This window comes from Aspergillus tubingensis, assembly GCF_013340325.1.
Source record: "Aspergillus tubingensis WU-2223L DNA, scaffold_2, whole genome shotgun sequence".
Lineage (NCBI taxonomy): Eukaryota > Fungi > Ascomycota > Eurotiomycetes > Eurotiales > Aspergillaceae > Aspergillus > Aspergillus tubingensis.
The window spans coordinates 638986-658880 of record NW_023336276.1 but is presented as its reverse complement, the minus strand read 5'-3'; the positions used below and the strand labels follow the sequence as shown (position 1 = coordinate 658880).

The window sequence follows — 19895 nt, the reverse complement described above, 5'->3', positions numbered from 1 at the left end:
ATATATTAAGGTTCAGATAAGCGCGATTTAGACTGATACCTGAATGTCATCAAGATCATCGTATTATTAATGCTGTAAGTACTACTAGTACTCGTAGAAGCCGCCGTTGCCTCTAAACTGCGCTAGGCTCGATTCCCTAGGTTGTGCATATCTTGCACTCGAGCGTCATGTCTGACCAACATATCACCCTGATCGAACAAATCGCTCACAGGCAAACCAAGAATTCATTGATTCATACGGTTCGTCAAAACTTCCGAACTGCCGACACGATGACCAGCGTAGATAAAGGTTGCCAAACAGCCGAGGTGGTCCCTGACCGAAAGCAGTCGGCCGAGAAAAAGCGCGCAGTCACCCGAAGCAAAGGGATTGAACGGTTCTGGTTCCCCCCGCCTTCTTGAGCTTAACGCGATCGACCAACGACCGCCTGCCGATTTTCTGTGCCCGCCGCTCCATAGGCTTTCGCTCCCCATTAACCCGAGGTCTGGTTTGGTTGCATTTCCAACAATTAATTCATCTTTCCTCCTACTCTCTCTCTTTCTTCCTCTCTCGGGCGATACGTCTTTTCCTTCATATACATCTCCGTTCTCCTCTCCTTCTTCCCTGCAGTTCTTGTTCCACCCTTTCTCCTCTTCTCTCCTCAATCTTCTGCCTCTCCAATCACCTCCATCCCACCCTACCACGCCACTATGAGTAAAGGCAAGCTCACAGGCGCTGCTGTCGCCGAACACAACTCCAAGGACTCGTGCTGGGTCATTGTCCATGGAAAGGCCTACGATGTGACCGAATTTCTGCCAGGTATGTATATAGTCCTCACTACTACTATATATTTCTGTTACTGACATTATCCAGAGCACCCGGGTGGCCAAAAGATTATCCTCAAGTATGCCGGCAAGGATGCGACCGAGGAGTTCGACCCCATCCACCCGCCCGACACCCTCGACAAGTACCTCGATTCTTCCAAGCATCTCGGTGAAGTTGACATGACCACCGTTGAACAAGAGGAGAAGACTGCCGATCCCGAGGAGGAGGCGCGCCAGGAGCGCATCAAGTGCATGCCTTCCTTGGCGGCTTGCTACAACCTGATGGACTTTGAGACTGTTGCCCGCAGCGTGATGAAGAAGACCGCATGGGCCTACTACTCTAGCGGTGCAGACGACGAAATTGTAGGTCATGTCTCATTCGTCTTCCACCAGCATATACTAACCACAAGCCTATCTAGACTATGCGGGAAAACCACTCTGCCTTCCACAAGATTTGGTTCCGCCCCCGAGTTCTCGTTGACGTCGAGCATGTCGATTTCTCCACAACCATGCTCGGTACCAAGGTATCGGTGCCTTTCTACGTGACCGCAACCGCCCTCGGAAAGCTGGGCAACCCGGAGGGTGAAGTTGTCCTCACCCGTGCCGCACACTCCCACGATGTCATCCAGATGATTCCCACATTGGCCTCCTGCTCCTTCGACGAGATCGTCGATGCCCGTCAAGGCGACCAGGTCCAATGGCTCCAGCTATACGTGAACAAGGACCGCAATATCACTAAGCGCATTGTCCAGCACGCCGAAGCCCGCGGGTGCAAGGGTCTCTTCATCACCGTCGATGCTCCCCAACTCGGCCGTCGTGAGAAAGACATGCGCTCCAAGTTCTCCGACGTCGGCTCCAACGTACAGGCCAGCGGCGGTAGCTCCGTCGACCGCTCCCAGGGCGCCGCCCGCGCCATCTCCTCCTTCATCGACCCCGCTCTGTCCTGGAAGGACATCCCCTGGTTCCAATCCATCACCAAGATGCCCATCCTCCTCAAGGGTGTCCAGTGCGTCGAGGACGTCCTCCGTGCCGTCGAAATGGGCGTGCAGGGTGTCGTCCTCTCCAACCACGGCGGTCGTCAGCTCGAGTTTGCCCGCTCCGCCATCGAAGTCCTCGCCGAGGTCATGCCCATCCTCCGCGAGCGCGGCTGGGAGAACAAGATCGAGATCTACATCGACGGCGGGATCCGTCGTGCCACCGACATGCTGAAGGCCCTCTGCCTCGGCGCCAAGGGCGTGGGCATTGGCCGCCCCTTCCTGTACGCCATGTCGGCGTACGGCCAGCCCGGCGTGGAACGCGCCATGCAGCTCCTCAAGGACGAGATGGAGATGAACATGCGTCTGATCGGCGCCACCAAGATCGACGAGTTGAACCCGAGTCTGATTGACGTGCGGGGCCTGGTGGGCGGTCATCATGCCACTGTGCCGTCGGATACTCTCACCTCGGGTGCTTATGATCCTCTCCAGGCGCCTCGGTTCAGCGAGAAGGCGAAGCTGTGATTGTTTGCATAGAGGGATAGATGCTGTTTTGTGTTTTCGAGTTTCTTGTTTTTTTTTTTTTCATTGCAGATTTGATACATATACATCACTGCATTTTGTGTATATACTATATACCCCCCGTTTTAGCCTATAAACAAGACTGTACATTTTTGGGTTTGTTTACATACTACGCATGGTATTTATGTAGTAGGATAACATTCGTATTCATGAAACCAGCATCTTGGAATGATTCTCTTTCTTAAGTTGGCCGAGTCTGATCCCGGCAATTATTTACAATACCACCCCATACAACGTTCTCATCGGTTACCATCCCCTCTAGACTCACCCCTATATACAAGGAAATCGACATGGAAAATAATAATATATCCCATTACCACTCCACATCACCAAACCACTCAAACGAGTGATGGACCAACCTACAAAACCACAACCTGCGGCTTATTCCTCAACACCCCAGAATCCCTATACATGCAAGCAGCGTTAACCACCCACCCCGCATCCCTATTCTCCCCACCCCAGACCCTCGCCCAAACGACCCCCAAAACACCATACATCACCACTCTCGCCGAATCCACCAAGCCCGAGAGATCGAACAGATCCCGGAGGAACCCGAACAGGGAGCTGAACCTCGACAGACGGGCGCGGGATTTCCTCGACGCGCAGAGTCGCTCCCACGCGCGCTGGGCCTCATCGTAGAAGACGCGCTCGATGCCGTACGCGGCGTGCACGTGGCCGAAGACGTGCAGGGCGGGGCGTACGCGCCAGAGCTCGGAGAGGAGGAACGGACAGCCGGCGGAGTAGACGGGGGAGAGGTCGAGGCGTGATTGTGGGGGTGTATGGGTGACGAGGATGTCGGTGGAGAGGGGGATGGTGTTGGACCAGGCGTCGTGGTGTGGGGGGTAGGTGAAGGCGTGTTCGGGGCCGAAGGGCACGATGGCGGGGATTTGGGGCGCGCCGTAGATGGTTAGGGTGCGGGGGCGGAGGGGGGTGGTGCTTGTTATGCTTGAGGTGGAGGTGGTAGGTGGGAAGGTGAGGGTGATGGAGGAGTGTTGGAGGTAGTGGATGTCGTCGTTGTCGCCCCAGTCGATGCGGGGATGAGGGTCGTCGGCTAGGTAGTCGTCTAGGGAGCGGAGGGAGGCGGTTGAGGAGGAGATGGTGGCGTATGTGGAGGATGAGGTGTTTTGAGGTGAGGCATCGTTGCGGTCTTCGGGGAGACGCGATCGCGGGTCGAAGTAGCTGTCGTGGTTGCCGCAGATGACGACTTTATGCGGGTGAGGGAGACTGCGCAGCCAGTTCACGGCGGCTTGGATTTCGCGGGCGCTGCCATCGTTGCAGAGGTCGCCGGCGTGGATGAGGAGATCGCCGTCGGGGATGTCGGGGTATTCGAGGGTGTGGGTGTCGGAGATGCAGACGACGCGGATGGGACGGGCGTTTGGGGGTGGGAGGTGAGGAGGACCGCGGAGGTGGTTGAGGAGTTGATGGAGAGGATAGATGAGAGTTGCTAGTGGTGATGAGAGGAAGTAGTCGGGGAAAGGACGGCGATGGAAGGGGGTGGACATGGTGGAGGTGTTTTGGTATTAGGAGGGAGGAGGGAGGAAGTATAGGTGAAGGAGGAGAGGAGAGAAGAATAGTATGTGGTTATTCCATAGTAGTAGTGGTGGTGGTGGTTGTTGGCATAGGTTCAGGTGATTGAAGCAGCTTAACGTGGATTCATGCGCTGCTGGGCGGAGGTGGGGAGTTGCCGGCACCAATCAGAAGCATTTGCACTGGTACAGCCAATTTGCGTGGGATCGATTGGGTGGTGGTGGGTTTCTCCCAGGTACAGTTTACGAAGTAATGGGAAGGTTCCTGCAATAGTATCTTTTCATAATAATACCTTGTCTTATCGAATTCCCTACAAGAGATATGGAGTAAGATATGGTTCCAACGGTGACGCGTTATCAGTGTCTCAGACGGTGGTATACAAGTGTTAGTCTCCTTTGTAGTACCAAGGGGAGGATTTATCATGGATGTTTCCTGAATCAGTTTCAGTCCATCGAGTCGGATGGTTTGAAGTCAGGCGCAAGGGGGACAGACATCACGTGCACGACGGAGGGGAAACAGAAAAAGACAGAGCCAGCAAAATGAATCATCGACTCCGCAATAGAAAGCTGGACAAGACGGACACTAAGCAAGTAGTCTCGCATCTTCCTGTCTTTCCTCCTCCGGGACTCGGCTGGAGCAAGGCGATCGGACGCTTATCCACTGGGCCGTGAAAGTGACATCAAGTCTAGATCCTGTGTCCCACTCCAGTCAGTCAGAGAGGATTGATTGATTGATTGATCGTACTTTGCCTCTCGCTCGTGTCTCATGCCGGTCGCTATCCCTTCCCAGCATCGGTAAATTCCCCCAGACTGCTGCTCCACGTTTTTCCTTCGATCGCATCCATGCCACGCGCATACTACTTCATATTTGACAGTGTCATAAGGTGCCTGAATCCATGTAGGACGAAGTGCGGGTTGTAGTAGTAGTAGTAGTAGTAGTAGTAGTAGTAGTAGTGTCTTGTCTCTGTTTCCGTACCCGTTTATTACACCGTAGCCCTGGCTGGGGATGTAGACAGACAATGAAACCTCTCCTCCTTGCCCTCCATCCATCTATCCCTCGGATGACACTGTTTTGTCCCTTTCAACGGTTCAAGTCCATTGTCCAGCCCAAAGAGCATCTCTTCCAAAAGCATGAGGTCCCCCAACGTTGACCGATGTATAAACTCGAGCCTGAAGACTTTACTCAGGCCCAACCGGGTGAATCGATCCATAGCCCATTCATGATTTGCCACATGCGTGGGTGGTCAACAACTAACTCTTCTTCGTCTTCTTCTTCTCTTCATCTACGCTTGCGGACATTCCTTGTCGATCTCCATCATTGATCTTTCACGTCCCTTCTATCCATTCCTGTGGTCCTTTCCTCTTTCCCCCCTTTGGACTTTCAACTGGGTGAAATTCAAGGGTTGTGAGATTTACCGGATCTACGAGTAGTGATCAGCCCCTCGTTGCATTGCTCTTCCTGCTCCATCCATCGTGTTCAATCGCCCCGTCTATATCGTTTGCGTCATCCGCCCAGCCCCAGTCATCTGCACTGGTTTCATAGTAGTATTAGGCTTTCATTTCCATGTTCTGGAGTCCATGTTGGCCATTCTTTGAAATTACTCGATTGTGAACACCACCACCATCCTCCCGGTGCACAATCTCCTATACTCTTATCCCCGATTCCCCTCCTCAGGTGAGTAAGTGTCTGCTGCTTCTGGCATTGGCGTTTTTGTGGGCGCTGCTGAACCCAAACCAACCCCTCAGATTCGCACAACCAAAAGCCGGCCAAACCAAACCAAGTCCAGCGCCAACCCGCCTTCTCCTCCGCTGTCGCCGCCGCCGGCCACCACCACCAACTGCATTTACTTACTCCAGCTGAATCCTGTCGCTACGAGACGCCCGTCATCCACTCCTTCTGCTCTGCATCTCCCTTCTTTGACCCCCCAAGTTATTTTCCGATCCGATCGGTCGCAATTCTTTGGCATCATGGATGGGGTTGATATCACCAAGGCCGTTCTCAATAAAGGGAAGCAAATGGCGAGTAGTGTCGCTGCCTCCGCTACCAATGGCAATGGCGGTAAGAAGAGAAGAAAAGGGACCGACTTAAAGCCGATCGTCACCAACGAAGCCGCCACGCTTGGAGTCGACCCAGCGACCACCACTACCACCACCACTTCCACTACCACTGAGGGGTATGGCTTTTACCCTTTCTTTCTTTTTCTAGATTCCTTTTCCCTGCTTGCCCGTGTTTTCTTTGCTCCCTTCCTCCCGCCTTTCTCTTTCTTTTGGTTTTCCCCGCCACATCCTGATTCTTTCTAACCGCCATGAGTGGCAGGGTTCCCGCATACGGCGTCCCACCATCGCGCTCGTCCTCTTCATCCTCTGGCGAAGAACTCGAGACCACTGCAGAGGAAGAGGACTCGGAAGACTACTGCAAGGGTGGTTACCACCCGGTCTCCGTCGGTGAAACCTACAACAATGGTCGATATGTGGTCGTGCGCAAGCTAGGGTGGGGTCACTTTTCGACTGTCTGGTTGTCCCGCGATACCACAACTGGGAAGCATGTCGCCCTCAAGGTCGTCCGTTCCGCTGCCCACTACACCGAAACCGCCATCGATGAAATCAAGCTGTTGAACCGCATCGTCCAAGCTAAACCCTCTCACCCCGGTCGCAAACATGTCGTCAGTCTGCTGGACTCGTTTGAGCACAAGGGCCCCAACGGAGTCCATGTGTGTATGGTGTTTGAAGTGCTGGGAGAAAATTTGCTCGGGTTGATCAAGCGATGGAACCACCGCGGTATCCCCATGGCCTTGGTGAAACAGATCACAAAACAAGTGCTGCTTGGATTGGACTACCTTCATCGGGAATGTGGCATCATCCACACGGATCTGAAGCCGGAGAACGTGCTGATCGAGATCGGGGACGTGGAGCAGATCGTGAAGACATACGTCAAAGAAGAGGCGAAGAAGGAGCAGAAGGAAGACAATCGCAATGGTCGGCGACGGCGCCGGACCCTGATCACTGGGAGTCAACCGCTGCCGAGTCCGCTCAATACCAGCTTCGACTTTAAGCACAGTTCGCAAAACTCCCACAGCAGTCTTAGTCAGATGGTCAGCGAGTCGTCTGGTATGTACCGTCGCCTCATCATTGCTACGAAATTGCTGACTGGTCTAGTGACTCCCAATGCAGAAAGTACATCGATGAAGGAGATGCTCGGAATCAAGGACGATGATGAGAAACAGAAGCAACGGGAAAAGACTGCGTATGTTATCTTCTTGTTTCCTGAGGGATACGGCTAATGATTACAGTGATTTGCTGGAACGGGAGGTATCGGGCATTTCGCTCGACAAGTCTCAGTCGAGCGAGGAGCAAGAGCCGGAATGTGATATAATCTCCGTGAAAATTGCCGATTTGGGCAATGCCTGCTGGGTCGGCCATCATTTCACCAACGACATCCAAACGCGACAGTACCGTTCGCCCGAAGTTATCCTGGGTTCGAAATGGGGCGCGAGCACAGATATATGGAGTATGGCTTGCATGGTATGTCCGATAGACCCGTCAGTCGACTAAAATCTAACCAATTGCTGCAGGTATTCGAACTCATCACTGGCGACTATCTTTTCGATCCGCAATCAGGTACCAAGTATGGTAAAGACGACGATCACATCGCGCAGATCATTGAGCTTCTGGGACCGTTCCCGAAGTCTCTCTGTCTCTCGGGCAAGTGGTCGCAGGAGATTTTCAACCGCAAAGGCGAACTGCGCAACATCCACCGGTTACGCCACTGGGCCCTGCCGGATGTGCTGCGGGAGAAGTATCATTTCTCGGTCGAGGAAAGCATGCGCATCAGCGAGTTCCTGCTGCCAATGCTCGAAGTGTCCCCGGAGCGGCGCGCTAATGCCGGCGGCATGGCATCCCACGAATGGATGCGGGATACACCCGGTATGGACGGGATTGATCTGGGCATAACGCCCGGCAGCCGCGGCGAGGGCATTGACGGATGGGCGATGGAAGTGAAACGGAGATAAACAAAAGTACATTTAGGCATGAGGACTCCTGACCACAAGCGTCAGCCGAGTCGGGTGACGAGTTTCCTTGTTTCTGTTACCGTGCGGCGGACCTCTTTATACTCTACTACCATTTCTTTTTGGCTGCGTTGGCCCGTTCACTGGATGTTTATGATTGCCTTGAACATGATGCTTGCATGCGCACTGCCCTCCCCGACCCCTTTCTTTTCCTTCTGTCCGATTTCTCTCTCAACTTTCCACTTATAGAGTCGCGAGCTTACCATCCTATCCTACTTATTTCCTTGTCCGTGTCTGGTGCCATGTTTGATACATGCTCCCACTGCTGATCTGATGGGGGGAAGCATGGGCCGAAAATGGGATCTATCCGAGGGGAACTGTAGATACTGTGTGCATGAATGGGATTCATTGTTCTACTGATATTATACCATCGGAATAGTCAAGTCAACTTCGTAGCCACACTAACTTCTATCATCGATCTATACCCTCCTCCCCATCATCATGATGATCACCATCATCACTATCCTCACTAGGCAAAACATCCGGAAACCACCCATACCGTCCAAAATCCACATACCACTCCCCCATACTATCCTCCTCCACTTCCACCCCTTCCCCCCGTAACGCTTCCGCCTGTCTCTCCGCACTCCCTGGTTCCCTGCAGTACAATACACATATCAGCATCGCCAATACACCACCCCCCCCCTTCCCAAAATAATTATAAGGGTACGACAAACCGATGCGAAATCATCCCCCTTGCATTAATAACCCTCTGCCAGGGCACATTCCCCGAATGGAAATAGTTGTCTGTTTCTGCGCCGGGGAGATGTTTCAGGCTGATTCCTACTTGGCGGGGGCGTTTTGCTAATCCCATTGTCATTATCGTATCATAAATATGTGGAGTTACTGAATGGTGGGATGGGGGATTGAAAGGTAGGTATGGGCATACATACGATATCCTAATAACGTCGCGATATGGCCGTAGGTTGTTACTCTTCCGCGAGGGATCTCTTGCACGGCGGAGTAGACGGCGTTGATGAAGTGGTCGGCTTCGTCGGTGCGGGGCATTTTGCTATTTCATTTGTTTTATTTTATTTATATTATATATGAATGTGGGTGTGTATGTATATAGGTATGAAGTGAGAGGGGATGTAGACGGTATATGTTACTGCCTAAGGCATAAACTACATCACTGGGGTAGTAGCAGTTAGCTTACCCGGAAAATCCCTCGTCCGATTATCAGATACAGATATGCTCTCCAGCCGACTCTTCACTTACATACTACTTACTACACTACTTCCTCACATACCTACCTACCACCCACCCAAATATACACACACTACAAAATGTCCTCCCTAGCAGACTACCTCGCGAAAAACTACCTAAACGCGGACCCCGCGCCCGACCGTCCCAAAAAGAAACGCAAGAAGAACAGCTCCAAAACCACCGACTCCACACCCACCGGACTCATCATCGCCGACGACGACCCGCCTGATCTCCGCTCCGCGGGCAACAATCTCCTCAATGATGACGAGGACGCGCCGTCAATAGTCAGTGGTGCTCGGACGGGCGAGTTCCGACGGAAGAAGACCTCCGGGTGGAAGACTCTTACACCGGGTGGTACTGAGCAAGACGCGGCGGATAAGATATTAGCGGATGCGATAGCGGAGAGGGAGGAACGGCGGCGTGAACAAGGGGGTGGTGATGATGAGGGAGATGATGATGCGCCGGTTGTGGAGGGGATGGAGGAAGATGATGAGGAAGATGGAGGGGTGAAGATGGAGTCCGGGGCGCGGGCGGGATTACAGACTGCGGCGCAGACGGCGGCGATGGTCGCTGCGCAGGAGAGGAAGAAGAAGGCCGATGCGGCGAAGTATAAGGAGTCAGCGTTGGGGGAGAAAGCGCAGGAGACGATTTATCGTGATGCGAGTGGACGGATTATTAATGTGGCGTTGAAGAGGGCGGAGGCGAGACGGGCGGAGGAGGAGAAGAAGGCGAAGGAGGAAGAAGCGAAGGAGGCGCTGATGGGTGATGTGCAGAGGAGGGAGAGGGAGGAGAGGAAGCAGCAGTTGAGGGATGTGAGGGCTATGCCGTTGGCGAGGACGGCGGAGGATGAGGAGCTGAATGATGAATTGAAGGGGAAGTTGAGGTGGAATGATCCGGCTGCGCAGTTCTTGACTAGTGTTAAGGAGGGAGGGACGAGTCGGACGGGCAAGCCGTTGTATAAGGGAGGGTTTGCGCCGAATCGGTATGGTATTCGTCCTGGACATCGGTGGGATGGGGTGGATCGGGGGAATGGGTTCGAGAAGGAGTGGTTTTTGGCTAGGAATAGGAAGGGGAGGTTGGAGGCGCTGGATTATCAGTGGCAGATGGATGAGTAGTGTATTGTATTATGGTATGGTGCTGCTTTGTGCTTTGGGATTGGCATCTGGTGCTGGACGCTGGATGGGTAGTAATATGGATTGCATGCATAGTGGTGTTCTGCCGGAAAATTACATTCTTCGTTTACTATGATTGATATCTACAGTTTCTGGTGTGGAGGCTCGATTTCGAGGTTATCCCTGAAGTAAATGCGTCTGGGGTGTACTATCTTTGACACCACACGAAAGAGGAAAGTTGAAAAGACGTGATCTGACGATATACCTCGGCTATATTGGTGCTCTATACTGTAAACCTAGCCGCCCCTAATGCATGTTGAGATTATCAGGAAGATAGCCCAGCCAATAACTGCGAGAGTATGAATCATAATGATATTGCCTCAACTTGCAGTTTGTCCAACATAACTCTGAATTATGACACATGCCAAGTGACTTGTATAAGACAATCAATTCACAAGGCTGTGGACTACTTGGGTAGATGTAGTACCTCTTGGTAGATTATCTTGATGTGTCTGTCTGCGGTAGGTAAGTGTCATAGAAGTCGGGGACCATTCTGGGATCTGCTCTAGACGCCATGGTATGACTCAATCTGTTACTGCCAGGCTGAGAGTGGGGTAGTGGCAGTCTAGATCTCGAGGCTGTGTCTCATATTGAGTATGCCTTAGCAGGATGGTATTACGACATCTACAACGTACTCTGTAGAGGGTATGGTCTCGTATGTGCATTATTACCTGTAGACAGTTGCCAGTATTATGCATAGCATAGACAGAAGTTGAATACTGGCACAAAGAGATTATTACCTAACACAATGCACAATAATCATCACGCTCAACAATACGAGCCAAGCCAACTACTAGTATTCCTTTTGTACATCCGTCTAATCAGTCCATCAGCAGCAAATAACATTCCAGCTGATGTCACAATCTTATTAACTAAGCTGCATACATCACATTACCTCCATCGCAAGTGACTGGCGCAGCCATCAAGTCAGCTGCCCGCCCTAACTACGGTCAGATCGCAGATGGCTTCGGAGCATGGGATCACCCGCTCAGCAGGACAAGCCCCCCCGATAACAGGAAATGTCACGGGTAACCACGAGCAGAGGCGATTGGCAGATGCAGGGTTTGATTTACGGCGGCATTTTCCTTGTCCCAGACAGAGACTCCGATCCAGAGGAACCGATCCATTCAGCATGCAATCAATTACCGTGCCATCCTTGACAAGTGACGTTCCAGATCGACCACAACGTGCCTGGGGCAGTGGATCACATCTCATGCAGTTGGCCCTATTGTTAGAGGGATCTTCCTTTCCCATTCAGCCTTGGAAAATGAATCACCCGGCAAGTTCCAACTTTCCCAGAGGCTGGAATTCTGGTATCTTGCGCGTTTAACCTCGGGAATCGACTGAACTACTTAGTGAGAAGCAGAGTGAGGGGGCGCTAAACCGTGGGTCGAGAAGTGGCGCTCGGGGGATCGGCAGCAGCAGCAGCAGCAGCAGCAACGATAACAATCCAGGGGGGAATAGTCTAGTAACTGCCGCGCCGGATTGATAGCTGATTTCCCACCCCCTCCGATAGTAGAGATAGTCTTTCTTCCTTGGATTAGTTAATAGCTAGTAGGCTACAGGTTACAGGCTACGATGACGATAGATGATTCCCAACAGATGACCTGCCATAATCAGCATCGCCTCGCGCGGACCCCGTGCTGCCTATTTAGTCTTCCCCCCTCGGAGCGCGTGCGGTTGGAGATAGTAGTTATATCTCCCCTGGATGACGAGCTCACCCCCAAGGTGTCGCTTTGTTGCCTCTTTTCTGTCCTCTTCTCGACTTGCTCAGAGAAGGGTCTCCTTGTCGGATCTCTTTATTACTCATTTCCCCATCATTGTGAGAGTCTACTGTGTGCATTTGCCGCTCGACATCCTCGGGTCGTCGATGACTGGAAGCCCAGCCGGGGCCTCTTTATGACTCAGACCAAAGACGCCCTGTAACCTCTCTTGTTTATTGTTTATCGGAGATTTTTGGTTCGCGGGTCTGCCTTAGTATTCAGTCTTTTGTCCACCGCTCTCGCCTCAATTTCCTGGCTTTATATTCCCCTGTTCCAGGCATCCCTCAATAACAGAGGCAAGCGCCACCCATTACCCGAGTGTGGTTTACCTATCTTCTGTATATATTTGAGACTATCTTCTCCCGCATCCGTCGACACCAAACTGTCCTCTCCAGTCATGTCTGACACCTTGCTTGATATCCGTCGTGCTGGCGTTGAGGCCAAAAGGGCTCACGACCACAAGGCCAAGTGGGCGTACGGCAGCCGTTCTACCCTGCCTCGTTATAGCCAAGCTGTCCACTCTCATGTCTTGCACAAAGCTAGGCCGAGGTTGCCAGCTACTCATTACACAACGTATGTTTCCGTGCCTGACAACTCGAAATGTCGCTGACAGCCGCTAGCTTGACCCGCCAGATGCGGTTCCAGCGAAAGGCTGAAACCAACCATCATCTCAGCGACGCCAAGATCGCCCTGCGTGCTGATGTTAGGGAGGCTCTCGACAGTGGAACGTCGGATTCTTCCAGCGATGATATCGATGACCCTGCCGCGGCGGAGAAGATACTCGATGATGCTGAGGGGAAGGATACGCTGCGTGACTATGATGTGGCGGGCCAAACTATACTCTCTGATGCTGTGAGCAAGGCTGTCGAGAAGTTCGAGACGAAGGAGACAGAGCGGATTGTCAAGGAGTACGAGATGATCTCTTATGAGGGTGAGACAGCCCTGGGCTACATGGCTGACGACGATGACTTTGAGCTGGTCGATCGGATCAAGCTATGACATGTCTGTTGCTTCCTCTTCTTATTTGTGTTTTTGGCGTCGATATCCCTATCCACAGTCCTTGATTCTGGCGTTGGACACAGACTGATCACTGATTCGTTTTGACATTTCTGCATGTTGTACATCACTTCGCGCCTGCTTCCAATCACTCGTTCGTGATCGACACGCGGAGGAAGTCCGGGGTTGCTTGTCCTCTTCTGTTTCTCAGCGTTCATTAATGATCCCCACTGTAGTATTGCTTAGACCGAATATACTATCCCAGCAATGGAATCATGTTTATCATGACAGAAACAACATCTCATGAACACTTTTCAAAGGAAGAGGGTAGTCTGGTGGGGAATAAAAGGTTAAGCGGGCGCGACCGACAAGTCGCAACGGGAGTCCGGGGTGATGGCCCCCCGCAAATGCCATGCCATTGTGCTAATTGGATTAGTCCCTTGATTGTGCTGTTCGAATGGAAGTAGCCAGCCATTCATTCAATTGGCGATCATAATTACTGACTGTCAGGCTATTAATAGGACAACTGCGACCGTGAGGTGCATCTGGGCGATTGCTGCACGTCACAGTCCAGCACTGTCTGCAGCCGCATGCAATTTAATAACACTTGGATATCAACTTCATTACATTAAGCCCACTTTAAATAAACTACTATAAAACAAAGGGAGATCGTGTATATCACTGCGACTGCCACGGGTGGCATTTGTGACTCCAGTCGTTGCTCGGCGGCGAGTCTGGATTGTTTACCAAAACAAAAAAGACAGGAATCGGAAAAGTCCGCATCTCCGATCTTCCTTCTCATCACCCTTCATTGTCGTCACAACCACTTCATATCCACCAACCATCTTCATTCTTCATTCACTTCGTCGTCCTCATCCCCAAGATGGATAAACGAACGGCGGAGAGTCCGATGGACTTTGAATGGCAGACAAGGGCTCCAGGAGATGTGACCTCGCCCTTTTACCAGCTCAGCATGCAGCATGACAATCAGAAGAAACGTGGGTCTTGGATGCAGCTCTCTTGGAGACAAACATTTGTTTTTTGGCGCCTAACCAGCTCCTCCACAGGCCCCCATAGTATTTTCGATTCTCCAGAGAAGAAAACGATGCCCGCTCTGCGAGAGCCCAACTCCCAGCCCTTCCTCTTCTCCCAGACCAAGACGCAGCAACCCCCCGCGACTCCGAAGCCGTTCTTTAACCAGTCAGCATTCATGACGCCTCGCAAATTCGATGTCGACTTCTCGTCCGGCGCTGAGAACATGTCTTCCCCCGAACACGCAGACAACGAAGATACCCCCGAGCAACCGAAAGCCCATCGGAACTCGCTGTTCAGCATGTACGGACGGTTTGCGCCGAGCCCTGGTCGCGGCGAGATACCCCGCGTGAGCCACTACTCCAACGCGTTGGCACGACGGGTGCAGAAGAGACGGCGGAGGGACAAGGCGCTGGATCTACAACTACGGAGGGACAGTGACGATGAGAGTGACCGACCAAGCAGCAGTGAGCTCAAGCCAACCAAGCAAAGACAGAAGCCGGGACCAGGCCAGCCGGAGACGACTCAAACGGGATCACGTCTGACTTCATTCTCAGATTTCTTTGCTCTCCTGGAAGCACATCCGAATGTCCCTAGCATTCTTTCTTGGTGGGCGCAGTTGGTGGTGAACCTGTCGTTGTTCTCGCTTGCGGTATATGTGGTCTTTGGTTTCGTGTCAGCGATCCGGGCAGAATTCGAGCAGGCGGCTGAGGAGGTGTCGGATACGATCCTGGCTGAAATGGCGGCATGCGCGAAGAGTTACGTCGACAATCGATGCGCGGGAGGGGATAGACTGCCGGCCTTGGAAAGCGTGTGTGAAAACTGGGAGCGATGCATGAACCGGGATCCGGCCAAGGTCGGGCGGGCTAAGGTGTCGGCGCATACGATGGCTGTAATCATCAACAGCTTTATCGACCCTATCAGCTGGAAAGCGATTGTAGGTTACCCTCCCCAAAGCAAGTTATCGGCTAATATTTTAGATGTTTTTCCTTGCTACGATATCGACCGTCACCGTTGTCAGCAACTGGTCCTTCCGTTCCTTTAGAAACCGTCTCAACCAACACGATTATTCTGCACCCCCTAGCTATTCTCGACAATCGTCCGCACAGCATCATCCGTCGCTTGCGCCGCCTCAATACCCCTATCAACATAACTCAATTGGATACATGGGAGCGCCGAATCAGGGGGCTACAGGGTTCGAGAAGCCGGACGCGCCGCTCATGCTGGAGCAGGCCACAACCAAAGACTTTGTGTCTGAGCGGACCCGCGATCGGGAATCTCGTATGCGTACGCCGAGTCCATCCAAGCGGATGAGGTAGGCATATTCTACACTTTGTGGCATCAGCGGGAGACGGAGTTGCACAGGCACTGCATTGGGCGGACGAAAAAGACTGGACTGGAGTTGATTGGATTTTACTGTTCGTGTATATACGTAATAACATTGACCATGCTGTCACTTACTGGCTGTAATCCCCATTTTATTATACTATGTTCTATAGGGTCAGATGACCAACAATGACGTCGGCCACGGCTGGATGATCACCAGCCACCGCGTCGGCCCAGCTTGACACATCCAACATAACCAGGCAAGATCGCAACATTGTTGCATTAGCAGCGGAGATCAGTGCACGGTCCAGACATGAAATACAGGGTGCCCCTCCAGGGGGTGAAATGAGGCGTTTATTTGACTCTTTGGGTGCCCCTCTGCCACCCGTGCGGGCCTGAGTCGTGCCCTCATGCTGACGTATTGCTATTCCGTCGGGATACTATACAAACCCATCGCGCCTCGCTCAGCGCAACATGCAGCTCGAAACATAGCAATTGATTTTCCCCGTTGATCGCGTTGATTCACTACAATCAGCCCAGTATGACGAAGCGCAACCTCATCGTTGTTTCGAACCGTCTCCCTCTGTCACTGAAAAAGGTCGACGGGGGCTACGAATCCTCCCTTTCCAGTGGAGGTCTAGTCACATCCCTATCAGGATTGACTAAAACCACGACCTTCAGCTGGTTCGGATGGCCAGGTATCGACGTGACCGATGAAAAGGAACAGGGACAAATCCGCCAGAGCTTGGATGAGCATAACGCTGTGCCGATTTTCTTGGATAATGAGTTGGCGAATAATCACTATAATAACTTTTCTAGTGCGTACCACCCAGTTGCTTACATCTCACCTAAGATTAGTGAGTAAGGGTATGCTAATATTTCTTTCTCTGGTTTAGATGCTATCCTCTGGCCTATCCTGCATTACCAATCCGGCATTAATTTTGAAGACGGTCCCTGGGAAGCATACCAACGAGTGAATGAGATCTTTGCTGATACGATCGCCGAGGCGGCCAAGCCGGGGTCGTTGATTTGGGTGCATGATTACCATCTTATGCTGCTGCCGCGGCTGTTGAGGGATCGTCTGGCGGGGAAGAATTGCGCGATTGGGTTCTCGCTGCATACGCCGTTCCCGGCGGGGGACTTTTGGCGCGGTCTGCCGGTGCAGAAGGAGTTGTTGAGGGGGTTGCTGGCGAGTGATGTGATTGGATTTCATACGGATGAGTATAAGAGGAATTTTGTGCTTTGTGCGGAGACTCTGTAGGTTGTGTTCTTCTTATGGGTGTGGGGATGTGCTGACAGTGTATTAGGGCTGATGCGAAGGTGAAAGAGTCAGGGACGTTGGAGTATGAGGGTCATGAGGTGGTCGCGGAGAAGTTCATTGTCGGCATCGACCCGCAGAAGTTTACGGATGCGCTGCAGAATGAGGAAGTGCAAAATCGCATAAGGGAGTTGCAGCGCAGGTATTCGGGGATGAAGGTTATTGTTGGGGTGGATCGGCTGGATTATATCAAGGGGCTCGACCAGAAGTTGAAGGGCTATGATGCTTTCCTGGATCAGTATCCGGAGCTGAGCAATAAGGTGGTGCTTATCCAGGTGGCGGTGCCTAGTCGGGAGGATGTGAAGGAGTATCAGGATCTAGAGACGGAGTTGAGTACGATGGCTGGGAGGATTAACGGCAAGCATTGTAAGTACCCTATGCTTCGATGTTATCTATTGGTGCTGACGATGTAGCTACCGCCGATGGCTGTCCACTGATCTACATGCACCGGTCCGTTAACTTCAGCGAACTGACGGCGTTGTACTCGGTTGCCGACGCCTGCTTACTGACGTCGACGCGTGATGGGATGAACCTTGTTTCGTTCGAGTACGTTGCGTGCCAGGCGCAGCGGCATGGAGTGCTCCTGCTATCCGAGTTTGCCGGCGCGGCATCTTTCATGAAGGAGGGATGTATTACTTTCCATCCGGCGAATATGTCAGAGATGGTTGATGCGATTCATCAAGCGGTCACGATGAGTGACGAGGATCGCAAGAGTCGATATGAAACGTTGCGACACTTCATCGAGACGAACACTAGTGCGAAATGGGGCGAGTCTTTCATCGAGACATTGACCAAGCATGTGGACGGCGAGAATTAAGCCCTGACACGGATGGTGTCAGAGACAGGCCGTTGAAAACGCACACGGCACGTTGAGGACCTTCCGGGTTATCCGGATAATGGCAGGACTAGAAGATAATTAATGTGTAGTGGATAGCACAAGATCAAAATTGAGAAGACGATAGACACGGCATATTCCAAACCTCGTAGCTTCCGATCTTACATAGCCGTAGACATTCGACGTGATCATGAGCATGATTCCAATTGATTGATGGACCGTTAATCCTAGTGAAGTCCTCTCCACCCCGAACCAAATATTGATCCTTTCGGAAGAAAAAGACGGCATTCCAGAAGAACTTATCCCTAGATGACAACAGTAATCAATTCAATCAGTCAATTCCGTCCCTGGCGATCCCCCCATCCACCATCCACCATCCATCCAACCTCGGCAAAAACACTCGACCCAAAAACCAGATCAAACCGACAAGCTTTTCCACCCAACTAAAACGAAACAACGGTTGTGTTGATCGTGAACGTGGTTGCCTATACCATCAACAAGAATACGAGGGTTAAGATAGGAATTGAGTTTACAGTGGAAAAGCCACCCGCTACAGGTTAATTAATCACCCACATGTCTACTGCCCAAGGCACTACCTGTAACAGGGTCCCTGGTCCCTGGATTGGATTGGATATCTAGTGGATGAACGGACACACGTCGGATGAACTCCGGAGGAACCCTAACTGAGACAGATGCCTGTGAACCCTGGTTTTCCGGGGGACTATACCTAGCGTAGAAAAGCGGCCGATCCCCTGAAACAGTTTTCCCACTGTTGAGCCCGGGGTATACTTGCTAGTTCGTTAGATAGTGGACTGTGTATAAGGGTCTACCACTACTAAGTACTAGTTCTGTTTCATCTCGACTCATTTTTGCGTCGGACCCTGTTTGCCCTGTCTTGCCCTGTCCAGTACACACGAGGTATACGGAGTAGTCTAACCTCCGAATCTTCTTATTTTCACTTAGTAGAACTTACTAGTAGTAAGTGTAGTAGTTGATCCATTCTATGGATAGATGTATATAAGTGTAGTAGATCCCCCAGACACACCCAGACAGACTCAGACTCGAGCAGCCAGTCCACTCACTCACTCCCTCTTTCATTCTCACGCCTTCTTTACCACATACTACCCTAATTCTATTCTTCTTTCCAAAGCCTGCAGCGCAGCACACATTAATTCTTCTTCTTTTCCCCAAGACCCATAAAGGAATAAATAAAATACAATGGCCCCCCTCAAATCCCTCCTCCTAACCGCCTCCCTAGCCAGCCTGGCCATCTCCACCCCACTAGCATCCGACCCTGGATCCCTCTACGCACGCCAATTCGGCACGGGCTCTACAGCCAACGAACTCGAGCAGGGAAGCTGCAAGGATGTGACGTTGATTTTTGCGAGAGGGTCGACTGAGTTGGGGAATATGGTATGTCCCTACCTTCTTCTTCTACCCATATCCCAATTCCGGAGGAAATACTACCTCCGATGATAAACAAAGAAAGGAAGAAGGCTAATATAAATAATGATAATGGTATAGGGCACCGTAATCGGCCCTCCCCTCTGCGACAGCCTAAAATCCAAACTCGGATCCGACAAAGTCGCCTGCCAGGGTGTCGGCGGCCAATACAGCGCCGGACTGGTGCAGAATGCTCTACCCCAGAACACTGATCCGGGGAGTATCTCTGCCGCGAAGCAGATGTTCGAGGAGGCGAATTCGAAGTGTCCCAATACGAAGATTGTGGCGGGTGGTTATAGGTACTCCCTTCCCCAATATACCAATATGATTGCTGCCTGCCAGCGGCAAAATAAGAAACATAGCTAATATAATCCCCTTCGGGGATGGGATGTGTAGTCAAGGAAGCGCCGTAATCGACAACGCAGTCCAAGAACTCAGCACGACAGTGAGAGACCAAGTGAAGGGAGTGGTACTCTTCGGGTTCACGAGAAACGTGCAAGACCATGGACAGATCCCCAACTATCCCAAGGATGATGTCAAGGTTTATTGTGCTGTGGGTGATTTGGTCTGTGATGATACGTTGATTGTTACCGCTATGCATTTGACGTATGGGTTGGATGCCGGTGACGCGGCGAGCTTTTTGGCTGAGAAGGTTCAGTCGTCGACGAGTACTAGTACTACTACTAGTTCTAGCTCGAGCTCGGATGCGGCGAGTAGTTCGTCGGCGGCGGGGGGATTGGCGTCGTTTTTTGGAGGGCTTTAAGTGAGGGATTTGATTTAGGGGGAGATGAGTGGGTTGGGGGTATCCTGAGTCAGTTGTTGTTTGGTTAGTTGATACTATTGATTATGTTGTAC

At 51.9% G+C, this 19895-nt stretch overlaps 9 protein-coding genes across 9 annotated transcripts; 7 read left to right on the top strand and 2 right to left on the bottom strand.

The window, feature by feature from the left end:
- Positions 1 to 686: 686 nt before the first annotated feature.
- On the top strand, positions 687 to 2299 carry AtWU_00787 (L-lactate dehydrogenase (cytochrome); the record flags this gene model as incomplete). Its single annotated transcript, XM_035495902.1, has 3 exons — positions 687 to 795; positions 850 to 1163; positions 1220 to 2299. The coding sequence occupies 3 exons, from the start codon at positions 687 to 689 to the stop codon at positions 2297 to 2299; spliced, it is 1503 nt and encodes a 500-aa protein (XP_035351795.1).
- A 416-nt stretch (positions 2300 to 2715) lies between these two features.
- On the bottom strand, positions 2716 to 3858 carry AtWU_00786 (metallophosphatase domain-containing protein; the record flags this gene model as incomplete). Its single annotated transcript, XM_035495901.1, has 1 exon — positions 2716 to 3858. One exon carries the CDS (start codon positions 3856 to 3858, stop codon positions 2716 to 2718), a length of 1143 nt encoding a protein of 380 aa, XP_035351794.1.
- Positions 3859 to 5850: 1992 nt separating this feature from the next.
- AtWU_00785 (serine/threonine-protein kinase) lies at positions 5851 to 7892 on the top strand (the record flags this gene model as incomplete). Its single annotated transcript, XM_035495900.1, has 5 exons — positions 5851 to 6056; positions 6200 to 6990; positions 7039 to 7126; positions 7173 to 7404; positions 7455 to 7892. 5 exons carry the CDS (start codon positions 5851 to 5853, stop codon positions 7890 to 7892), a joined length of 1755 nt encoding a protein of 584 aa, XP_035351793.1.
- Positions 7893 to 8360: 468 nt separating this feature from the next.
- Positions 8361 to 8957, bottom strand: AtWU_00784 (MGMT family protein; the record flags this gene model as incomplete). Its single annotated transcript, XM_035495899.1, has 3 exons — positions 8361 to 8547; positions 8627 to 8753; positions 8843 to 8957. 3 exons carry the CDS (start codon positions 8955 to 8957, stop codon positions 8361 to 8363), a joined length of 429 nt encoding a protein of 142 aa, XP_035351792.1.
- Positions 8958 to 9235: 278 nt separating this feature from the next.
- On the top strand, positions 9236 to 10270 carry cwc26 (putative cell cycle control protein (Cwf26); the record flags this gene model as incomplete). Its single annotated transcript, XM_035495898.1, has 1 exon — positions 9236 to 10270. The coding sequence occupies one exon, from the start codon at positions 9236 to 9238 to the stop codon at positions 10268 to 10270; it is 1035 nt and encodes a 344-aa protein (XP_035351791.1).
- Positions 10271 to 12487: 2217 nt separating this feature from the next.
- On the top strand, positions 12488 to 13089 carry AtWU_00782 (uncharacterized protein; the record flags this gene model as incomplete). Its single annotated transcript, XM_035495897.1, has 2 exons — positions 12488 to 12663; positions 12711 to 13089. The coding sequence occupies 2 exons, from the start codon at positions 12488 to 12490 to the stop codon at positions 13087 to 13089; spliced, it is 555 nt and encodes a 184-aa protein (XP_035351790.1).
- Positions 13090 to 13969: 880 nt separating this feature from the next.
- Positions 13970 to 15437, top strand: AtWU_00781 (putative nuclear envelope protein Brr6; the record flags this gene model as incomplete). Its single annotated transcript, XM_035495896.1, has 3 exons — positions 13970 to 14084; positions 14154 to 15055; positions 15099 to 15437. 3 exons carry the CDS (start codon positions 13970 to 13972, stop codon positions 15435 to 15437), a joined length of 1356 nt encoding a protein of 451 aa, XP_035351789.1.
- A 548-nt stretch (positions 15438 to 15985) lies between these two features.
- Positions 15986 to 17579, top strand: AtWU_00780 (trehalose-6-phosphate synthase; the record flags this gene model as incomplete). Its single annotated transcript, XM_035495895.1, has 4 exons — positions 15986 to 16262; positions 16341 to 16701; positions 16752 to 17128; positions 17176 to 17579. The coding sequence occupies 4 exons, from the start codon at positions 15986 to 15988 to the stop codon at positions 17577 to 17579; spliced, it is 1419 nt and encodes a 472-aa protein (XP_035351788.1).
- A 1236-nt stretch (positions 17580 to 18815) lies between these two features.
- AtWU_00779 (cutinase family protein) lies at positions 18816 to 19803 on the top strand (the record flags this gene model as incomplete). Its single annotated transcript, XM_035495894.1, has 3 exons — positions 18816 to 19010; positions 19122 to 19339; positions 19437 to 19803. 3 exons carry the CDS (start codon positions 18816 to 18818, stop codon positions 19801 to 19803), a joined length of 780 nt encoding a protein of 259 aa, XP_035351787.1.
- Positions 19804 to 19895: the final 92 nt, after the last annotated feature.